Source organism: Triticum aestivum, chromosome 4B, assembly GCF_018294505.1.
Source record: "Triticum aestivum cultivar Chinese Spring chromosome 4B, IWGSC CS RefSeq v2.1, whole genome shotgun sequence".
Lineage (NCBI taxonomy): Eukaryota > Viridiplantae > Streptophyta > Magnoliopsida > Poales > Poaceae > Triticum > Triticum aestivum.
The window spans coordinates 127,508,030-127,518,721 of NC_057804.1; the positions used below are offsets into that span (position 1 = coordinate 127,508,030).

Genomic DNA, 10,692 nt, shown 5'->3' on the forward strand with positions numbered 1-10,692 from the left:
AGCGGCTCTCGCGGCAGAAGTACAATGCAGCCTCTTAAGGCAATTCTCGAGTCCGGCCGTTAAGCAGCCGAACATAGCTAAGCGCGCCCGGAGTAACCTACAACAAGACCACCTGGCACGTTCCGAGCACACGTAGGAGTGCGGCCCCAACCCCAGCCCCTGCAAAACATCCAAACAGGTCCTTCGCGTACACCATTACGCTCTGAAGATACCATGGGCATGGGGAGAGGGGCACGACCACAATAAGCCCAGACTGCGGCTCAACCACACCAAGGGCTCTCAAGTGTGTCGTTCTTTTTTTCTTTTCACCTTTTCTTTTTTACCTACAGGACTTCGTTCGTTAGAGGCCCTGTCCGGCAGCAGACCTGCCGAACTCACGATGCAACAGCCAGGGAAGGATTAAAGGCTACAATGAATATACAGGTAGTCTCCATTACGAGCATTTTTATACACCAGTCCACAGCCTACCCCTGGAGGGGGACATGTTTAACAGTCCCATCCCTTGCTTATCGCACTATTTGTATCGTTCTGCATTCATAGCAGCACTTATTGAATAAAACAATGTAGCACCTTTTTGCTTATAATTGCATTTCTTTTTCATACATATGTTCATTTATGACATGTCGCATCTGTACACTTTGGTACGGTTAAAACACACCAGGGGCTTATGGTTCCCGCATCATGGTGTGACAAGTCCGAACACTTTCACAAGTGCAGCACCCCGAACTTATAGCATTATATGCATCGGCTCTGAGTCATGTCTTGGTCAATAGTTGGGTTTGCCCGGCTCCCATGTTTTGGTACCTTATGTTCCGTTGTATCGGCTAAGGTAGCACTGGGAGAACCACTGCGATTGCGCCCCAGTTGAGCTGGGTTAACGCCTCAGTGGAGAAAGCTAAAACTGACCGTCATGATGAGGCGAGAGCCGGTCGCTGTTCGAGAGGTTTTTGCGAGTCCTTAAAGACTTATGCCGCTTAGAACGAGGAGCCGGATCTTGTCCGGCCCAGGCGTGGATAGCGCCCCGAATTCGGCCTTCCGAAGACTAGGGGCTTCGCCGAAATTTAAAATTATAGAATTCTATGGCTAAGTGAGAGTGTTCAAGCATTATAAGTCTGGTTGCCTTGTTCGTTGTGTTGAGCGCCTCCCTAGATGGACCCAAAAATGGGAACAAGAGTGCTCAAGTTTATCCCAAACACCCCAGCACTCGTGGCATGGGGGCTGATGCCGATGACTTGCCATCTCTCAGATTTGATAAACAGCCGCATAGAAGGTAATATTTTAAATTAACAAGCATTGCTTAGCGCATATGAACTAAGTTTTCAGCGCACAGGATAACAAAATGCGATTCTACTCAAAAATTACATCTTTGGAGCACTCCCCCGCAATAGTGCGGGCGCCCTTCAGCACACTCTTATAATACATCTCGGGCGTGCGATGCTCCTTGCCCTCTGGTGGCGGGTCGGTCACAAGCTTCTGGGCATCCATCTTGCCCCATTGCACCTTCGCGCGGGCAAGGGCCCGACGGGCACCCTCAATACAGGAGGAGTGCTTGATGACTTCAACCCACGGACACGCATCCACCAGCCGCCGCACCAAGCCGAAGTAGCTCCCAGGCATGGCCTCCTTAGGCCACAGCCGAACTATGAGGCCCTTCATGGCCTGTTCGGCCGCCTTGTGGAGCTCGACCAGCTGCTTCAGCTGGTCGCTAAGGGGCACCGGATGTCCGGCCTCAGCATACTGAGACCAAAAGACCTTCTCCGTCGAGCTCCCCTCCTCGGCCCGGTAGAATGCGGCAGCATCGGACATGCTGCGAGGAAGATCTGCGAACGCTCCTGGAGAGCTCCGAATTCGGGTAAGCAACAGGTAATTAACACTCACATGCTTACTTTGCATGAAAAATGCCTTACCCGCTGCTATTTTCTTCACCGCCTCAATCTCCTGGAGGGCCTTGTAGGCTTCGGCCTTAGTGGCTTTGGCACTCTCAAGAGCCGTTGCAAGCTCAGACTCTCGAGTCTTCGAGTCACGCTCCAGGATCTCATGTTTTCTCACGAGATCCTGGAGCTCTTGTTGTACCTCCGCCACCCGCGCCTCCTGTTTCTCTCGCTCGGTGCGCTCTGCGGCCGCATTTCATTCGGCCGCGGCCACCGCCTCTTTCAGGGTCGCCACCTCGTTAGTGGCCCCTGCAATACCCGTGTTATCCTTGTCATTCTTTTTGCAACCAAAATCCTTTCCTGTAAGGTACAATTTTCATAAGGTGTTACTCACCTTCCTTGTCCTCGAGCTGCCTCTTGGCACGGCCGAGCTCGTTCTCGGACCGCTCGAGGCTTTCCTTCAAAGTATTAACCTCCGCAGTCAGTGCGGCAGAGGTCAGCAGTGCAGCCTGCAATCCCATATTGACATATTTTTTATAACTCCTGCATATATCTTTTTAGATCCTCAGTCCGGCTTTTCTTTCCGAACACCGAACCCAGCATCAGGGGCTACTGTCTATGCGGTACCATTTTATACATATTGAAATTCTTACCTCAAAGCCTGTTAGAAGGCTCCTGCAGGCTTCGGTCAGCCTGCTCTTGGCGAGCTGCACCTTCTGAATCACCGCACTCATAACAGTGCGGTGTTCCTCCTCGATGGAGGCGCCGTTGAGCGCCTCCAGCAAGTTATCTGGCACCTCCGGTTGGACGGAGGCAGCCGGTGTCACGATCTTGCCCTTCTTGCGAAGGGGTCGCCCGCCGGACTCCGGAGCCACTGTGGGTTCCGGGGCCGAGTCCGGTGCAAAGTCCGGGAGGTTGTCCTGTGACACCTCCGGGGCCCTCTCCTCCTGGTGGGTCCCTTCTTGGGATCCCACCTCGGCATCGTCCGCATCACGGGGGGTGGAGGCCGTCGGAAGGGAATCCATATCCGACGCACCTAAGGACCCGCACGACGAGGCGGGAAGATCATCCTTAGGCGGACTGCAGGGTTGTATGCGGCATTAGAAAGACATTATGTGGCGAAAAATAAAAACCTTGAAGTTATTCGGGAGTCCGGATATTTACGATCTTGCCAGGGGCTTGGCCCTTGGAGGCCAGTCCTCGTCGTCGTCACTGTCATTGGCGGAGCAGTCCGGGGGAAGAGTTTTTCCCTTCTTGGACCCTTCGGCCTCCCTTGTTGGGGAGGCCTTCCTTTTCTTCCCTCCCCCCGCTGGGGGAGAGGCTTTCTTCTTCTCCTCCTCGCCTTGGTGGGAGGAGTCGGCCTCGGATTCATCATCCGATAGCACCTGAAAACGGGAACTCTTTCGAGTCCCCGTGGCCTTCTTCTTGGCCTTCTTCTCCGGCACCACGTGGGGTGCCGGAGCCAGCATCCCCGTTAGGCGGGCGTCCGCTGGGTCCTCTGGCAATGGGGCCGGACAGATAGTCCGTTCGGCCTTCGCCAGCCATTCCTGTCAAAGGTAAAGGGAGTTTAGATCCCGCATAGAGTCAAACTATGGAAAACAAGTGGTGAAATCACTTACCTCGTCAGCTGGACGCTGCGAGCGGAATCCGCGATCTTTGGTAGCGGATGCGGGAGCTTCGGCGCCCTTGAACAACACCTTCCAGACATCTTCGTATGTAGTGTCGAAGAGCCCGCTCAGGGTCTGGTGCTGCGCCGGATCAAACTCCCACATGTTGAAGCCCCGTCGTTGGCACGGGAGAATCCGGCGGATGAGCATGACCTGGACTACGTTGACAAGCTTGAGCTTCTTGTCCACCAGCTTCTAGATACAGGCTTGGAGTCCGGTCAGCTCCTCCGAATCCCCCCAGATCCGGCCGCTCTCTTTCCAGGAGGTGAGCCGTGTAGGGATGCCGGATCTGAATTCGGGGGCCGCTGCCCAATCAGGGTCACGCGGCTCGGTGATGTAGAACCACCCCGATTGCCACCCCTTGATGGTTTCCACGAAAGTGCCCTCCAGCCATGTAACGTGGGACATCCTGCCCACCATGGCGCCTCCGCACTCCGCTTGGCTGCCCTTCACAACCTTCGGCTTGACACTGAAGGTCTTGAGCCACAAGCCGAAGTGGGGTTGGATGCAGAGGAAGGCCTCGCACACGATGATAAACGCCAAGATGTTGAGGATGAAATTCGGGGCCAGATCATGGAAATCTAGGCCGTAGTAGAACATGAGCCCCCGAACAAAGGGATGAAGTGGGAAGCCCAGTCCGCGGAGGAAATGGGGAAGAAATACTACCCTCTCATGGGGCCTGGGGGGGGGATGAGCTCTCCCTCGTCGGGGAGCTGATGCACGATGTCGCTGGACAAATATCCGGCGTCACGCAGCTTCTGGATCTGCCCCTCCGTGACGGAGGAGGCCATCCACTTGCCTCCCGCTCCGGACATAGTTGGAGAAGGTTGAGGTGAGAAGTGCGGACTTGGGCGCTGGAGCTCGAGTTCGCGGAGATGGATAAGCCAAGGAGGAAGAAGGCGCAGGTAAAAGGGTTGGATCTTTATCCCCTTATATGGGCGGACAAAAACATGTGTCCCCACCGGCCTGGTAAAACTCACTTATCTCCCAAGCGTCACAATCAATGGCGCGGTTGGGTTACCCACGTCCGTATTGATGGGAATCCCGGAATAAGGGGAACACGATCTCTGCTTCGACAAGACGTGCCAAGGAAACCGCCTCGCTAAACACGCGGAGGTGGAACAATAAAAACCATTCGAGTAAAGGCTTGGTAATGGTGTGACGTCACGCCACAAAATACGTCAGCAGATTGAACTTGTGTAATATTATTCTCTCTACGGTGGTATGTGGAATTTATTTTGCAGAGCCGGACACTATCCTGGTGTTCACAATCTTCTATAAGTTATTCGGAGGAAGAACCCGCCTTGCAATGCCGAAGACAACATGTGCGCCGGACTCGTCATCATTGAAGCCTGGTTCAGGGGCTACTGAGGGAGTTCCGGACTAGGGGGTGTCCGGATAGCCGAACTATCATCATCGGCCGGACTCCAAGACTATGAAGATACAAGATTGAAGACTTCGTCCCGTGTCCCGATGGGACTTTCCTTGGCGTGGAAGGCAAGCTTGGCGATACGGATATGTAGATCTCCTACCATTGTAACCGACTCTATGTAACCCTAGCCCTCTCCGGTGTCTATATAAACTGGATGGCTTTAGTCCTTAGGACGAACAACAATCGTACCATAGGCTAGCTTCTAGGGTTTAGCCTCCTTGATCTCGTGGTAGATCCACTCTTGTAACACACATCATCAATATTAATCAAGCAGGATGTAGGGTTTTACCTCCATCAAGAGGGCCCGAACCTGGGTAAAACATCGTGTCCCTTGTCTCCTATTACCATCCGCCGAGACGCACAGTTCGGGACCCCCTACCCGAGATCCGCCGGTTTTGACACCGACAGCGGGTGACCACCGCCCTCCTCTGCCAGTTCAAGGGAGCCGGGCCCTCACCATCATGCTCTCCCACACCACGCGCCTTCGTTACCTATCCCACGCGATGCATGCGGCATACATGGCTAAGGATAAGGATGCAGTGGGAAGAGTAAATTGACAGTTTCTATCCCGTGCGTTAAGGTCATTCATGGGCCATTTCTGGAGCGGTCCCACCACCATTGGCCTTGCTCGACGCACGGGAAAACCGGAAACTGGCCCGGAGTCAAGACTAATGAAGAAGCAAATAGGATCTCAAGGGACCAGCTTCTTCAGACAGCGCTGCCTGTGCACTTGTTAGGCCCTATCCCGACGATGCTCGGCAACGTGTTCGGGGCAGGACCGGGGGCTTCTGTCGGTGCAACAGACCCAGAGCCTGTTGACCTGACTGTGCACAGACACAAGATCAAGATTAAAGCACCAGAACCAGAGACCAAGAGACTCGAAGGACCAACTAATAGATCAGAAGGAACTAAGGCTAATGCAGAGGAGCCAAATATCACCAAGGAAGAGGTCTCCCTTGCCAGGCAGGCGAGCCCGACAAGGGGCGAGGCCACCCCAAGAAGAAGAGGACCAAGGCGTCCCGGTAGGGCCTGCCGGGACTCGCGGAGACCAGATCACTCCACCGACTGCTTCCCCACGACCCAAGTCATGGGTCAGTGCAGTGTCAAGACGCGGGGTGATTAAGTGGCAGCCATTCGCCACATGGAGGTCACTTCCTACCAAGTGAACCCACAAATGACACCCGTCCAGAGACGTGTCAAGCGAGCAGGCGTGAAGCTGGCAAATTAGCCCGACAAACCTTGTCGCGTGACACTAAGCGGCGCCTTAAATGCACGATGTCTGCCTGCAGAGTTAGGTATGATAGCAATGTTTGCTATCATATCAGTGTCTAGTGACCAATCTGCCACTGTGGTAACTCCTTGGACTATAAAAGGAGGCCCATGGCTACGATTAGGGAGGTTGGAAGATTAGATCACTCACACCCCTGTACGCGCGTAGTCGCCGCTGCCCCGAAGCAACCCTGCTGGGCAAGTGCACTACGCACCACCACCACCTTTTCCCAATCAATCCACCAAAGTAGGAGTAGGGTTTTGTGCCTCGCGGCGGCCCAAACCTGGGTAAAACTACCTGTGTGATCCCTGTCGTGCCGCCTTGCGTTGGTCTGCTCTTTATGCAATGTGACTCCCCCCTGCCGAACCAGCAAGGGGCCGTCCTGGTCCCATAGGTGACCGTGGTTTCCCGCGACAATCGACAAGGTCAAGCCAGCTCCGGTAGAGGAGCGCCGACAACAACACGTTGTCGACTCATTATGATTGCAATATATAGTGATCGTTCGGTGTTCTCAAAATCTTGATGTAATTTATTACGTTTGAGGTGCTTTATACACCTTTTTCTAGCAGATCTGATCTTTGTCAAAAAAACTAGTTTAGAAGTCGCGGTGAATAAGATAGGTGGCTTAGGGCATCTCCAACAACAACCTGCAAATTTCCTCCCGCATCGGTCCGTGAATAGGGGGATCAGTCCGCGAACATGGATGCGGGAGGACGCCAACCAACCGTAGTCGCATACATTTCAAACTTTTTTAACAGACCAGATGAAATTCATGCAAACAAAGCAGATTTCATATAAACATGACGGATTTCATACAAACCGGACAAAAATAGTTACATTTTGAACATATTTTCAACTAAAAAGGTAAAACTATGTGCACGTACGGTCGCACGGAGCTCCACTCCCATGGCACATATACACTACACTAGTCTAGGGGCGGCCGCGACGGACCCCTTTATCTTCCTCATGTCCGGCAGCCCGCTAACCGGGCTGCAGGGAGCCCCGAAGGGATATTCTTCCCCTGTATCTTTGTTATGTCTGGTTGTGCCGCTCATTGAGCAGCAAAAGAGGGTGCTTCGACCGGAGGGAAGGGTGCTTCTGTGGAGCTCAGGTGGGTGCCCAGGATGGTCTGAGATAAAGGAGAACCGACCGGGTCACCGACGGTGGACTTCCTGGGACCCAAGCGGTGGCGGCCTCCCGTGTTCTACTTCTCCTCGATGATGGCGGCAGGCGCGAACGTGCAGGCCGCCACCTCGTCACATCCGTGCAGCCGGCTTCTTTCTCTGCGTGCATGGCGCGGCTACGCGCATGTTGACGGCGGATGGCGCGGTCGCAGGCATTGGATGCGGTGATGCCCCTGTCGCCGTGCTCCCCGCCGTGCCGGGATGGAGCAACTCGCCACTCCTCCCGCGAGCTGGCTTCGAGCGATGAGTTGTTGAACCACGCGCCGACTTGGGGCGACAACTGGCTCCGTCGGGCTACGCGAGGGAGGTGGAGTAGCGAGCCTCCTCGCTCATATCTAGCAGGCTCGGCGGGCCACCCAGTCAGCTTCTTTGCCGGAGAACTGCTCTTCGAAAGCCATCAGAAAAGTGAAGAAAATGGTGAAGGAGGAGATGGAGGAGCGACGGAGGGGTGCAATTCTTGGTCGGTGTTTGACCTTGTTTAAATAGAGGGCATACGGGAGGAGCTTGGCCGGCGTTGCGTGTAATGTCGATCCGCTCATTAACGGACGTGTGGCCAGAGTAGATTTCTTGGCTTCCACGCGGGTTTCATGAAGGCGTTTGAATGCGGCGAGGAGGCATGTTCAGTCGGACGTGCAGCGGGCGACGCCCTCGGTCGGCGCACTGCCTCAATGGCGGAGGCAGTGAGAGGTCGTGTCCGCCTTGAGCCGCCTTCAATGTGGAGTGACGCGCTCTACAACGGCAAGAATGCGGGCATCTAGCGCCAGACGGGAAGAGCGTGCGGAAGGGGGGAGGGATTTTTGATGGGCCAAGGTGGTCAGAAGCGGGCTTGAAGTCGGTCCGGACTCCCACAAATCCCCCATGTTTGTCTCCGGTTTACCGGAGAAAACGCGTCCAAACCGTGTTGTATTGGATGGCTTCCGTGATTCGAACATCACGATCCAGACGTATGTAGGAGGTTTGAAGGTCGGCGGTGGAGATAGCCTTATGAGAAAAGAACTGGCCCTGGCTATCGTGCTCTCCACCTCGGCACATGCATATTTTTTTAGCATGGCACGTGCATATTCACCAGTACTTTTTTCAACATTTGATTGAAACTTTAAAGAATAAATAAAAAAGATACACTGAAATTGGGAAGTTGGCGGTGGGGTGCGCGCAGCGGCGTAGAACGCCGGCTCCCTTTGCCTTCCGTCGAGCTGTCTGCCCATTGACCATCTCCATTTGCACAACTGCCAACAACTTGCTCCAACTTACAACATAGCCCCTCCCGAAACACGGAACCACCAAAAGGCCCATTCCAGAGCTGAAACACAGGGTGGGTGGGTGGGAGAGAGGACGACTCCAAATCTCATCTCGTCTTCTCCGCCGCCGGCAAGCCAGCCAGCCAGCCAGCCATGCCTACCTCCCCGGCCGCCTCCGCCGGAGCCGTCGCCTCCCCCTCCGGATCCTCCCCGGCCTCCGCCGCCGCGTCGGCGGCCGACCCGGCCACCCCATCCTGGTGGGAGTCCGTCTCCCAGGCGCGCTCCCGCATCCTCGCGCTCGCCTCCATCCTCCCTCCCGAGGTCTCCCCCAGCGTTTCGGCGCTCGCGGACTCCGACCGCCCCGCCCGCGCGCTCCTCCGCTCCGCCGCCGCCTACGACGCCCTCTCCGGGGCGCTCCGCGCGGGGGGCGGCGCCGACGACCCCGCCTGCCACTGGCTCTACGACACTCTCCTCTCCCAGGACCCCGACCTCCGCCTCGCCGCGCTCTCCTTCCTCCCGCTCCTCTCGTCGCTCTATCTCCTCCGCCTGCCTCCCGCGCTCCCATCCTCGCTCTCTGGCTTCGAGGCCGTCCTCCTCGCCGTCTACTCTTCCGAGGCCAAGAGCCGCCAGGGAAAGCCTGTGCTTGTCCATGTCCCCGACCTCTCCGTCCCCTCCCTGTACCACACTCCGCAGTCCAGCCCCACCTCGAGATCGCCTCGCCGGCCTCACCCGCCGCCGATCCCCCCTCCTCCCGCAAATGTGGTGGTGGGCGTGCTGTCGCCGCCGCTGGAGCCACAGGCTGCAGTGAAGTCGACCAAGCGCGCGGGGATTATAGGGGTCGCCTTTGAGGCGTACTACGCCAAGATCGCGCAGATGCCCCCTGCATCCAAGGTGGATGCCTGCAATGCGGTGGCTGCGTGGGCGGGGCAGTACTGCAGGTGCCGTTTTGAGCTTGATGAAGAGTTGGAGGTGGAGGAAGGGGATTCTATGGGCTCCATGTCGCCATTGTCCGCCGATGCTGAGAATGGGAATGGGAAGGCCTTGGAGGAAGAATTGGCAAAGATGCGTGTCAATGGAGACAGCAGTGGCCAGAATTGTGGTAAGGAGGAGGAGGTGAGGGAGGCAAGGGTGCAGCTCCCGTGGGAGTTACTGCAGCCAGTGATGAGGGTTCTTGGGCACTGCTTGCTCGCCCCACTGAACCCAATGGAGGTGCGGGATGCCGCCGCAGAAGCTGTGCGGGTTGTCTATGCCCGTGCATGTCATGACCTTGTGCCACAGGCAATCCTGGCAGCCCGGAGCTTGATTGAGCTTGATAAAAGTGCACGCAAGGCTGCCAAAGCAGCAGCTGTTGGAGCTTCCGGAATAATGGTAGCCTCCGGCACAGCTGGAAGCACCGCATCGAGCTCCAGGCCAAGTTCCAAGCCAAACACGCCGAGCAAGCAGCGCAAACCTGACATGCTGCTTGTGTCCAAATGAGGTCAATTGCTCTGCATTTTGTGAAATTGGTTGTCACTGAAATGTCGACCAATCCTAGTATACATTGCATGCGGAAGATTGTTTGTTATGGCTCGAAAGACTGCTGGCTTGGTATGTTATGGCTCGAAAGACTGCTGGCTTGGTATGTTGCCAACTCTGTATTGTATGTTAACTTGCCTTATGTAGTTATGTTACTTGTTGCATATAGTTCACAAATCAATATATTTTATGATCCTGCTTGTGGGTTGGTGAGGAGATTCAGTTGGAGTTAATACTATTGTTAATGGTTATTGTTGTAAATTTCAATCATATCCTGTTTGTCCATGTATTTCTTGCAATACTCTGCACTTGAAGATGTTCTGTTTGTAGGTTGCAACTTTTTTTTCAACTGAATAGTAGGAAAGTTTTGTAATGTAGTTCTAATTAAACAGATATACAAAACTATGTACAACGATGCAAGGGTGGTTAAAAATGATCAAAAGAAGGGTTACAGGTTGATTCGTAACTACTCAGTTTCTGATAGTTAGTAGCATGGATTGAGTTGCTACTTGCTA

General features: G+C 54.8%; 1 protein-coding gene across 1 annotated transcript; it reads left to right on the top strand.

Annotated features, from left to right (window-relative positions):
- Positions 1 to 8,736: 8,736 nt before the first annotated feature.
- LOC123091430 (uncharacterized) lies at positions 8,737 to 10,462 on the top strand. Its single transcript, XM_044512936.1, has one exon. It carries the CDS (start codon positions 8,816 to 8,818, stop codon positions 10,136 to 10,138), a length of 1,323 nt encoding a protein of 440 aa, XP_044368871.1. The 5' UTR covers positions 8,737 to 8,815; the 3' UTR covers positions 10,139 to 10,462.
- The last annotated feature ends 230 nt before the right edge of the window (positions 10,463 to 10,692 follow it).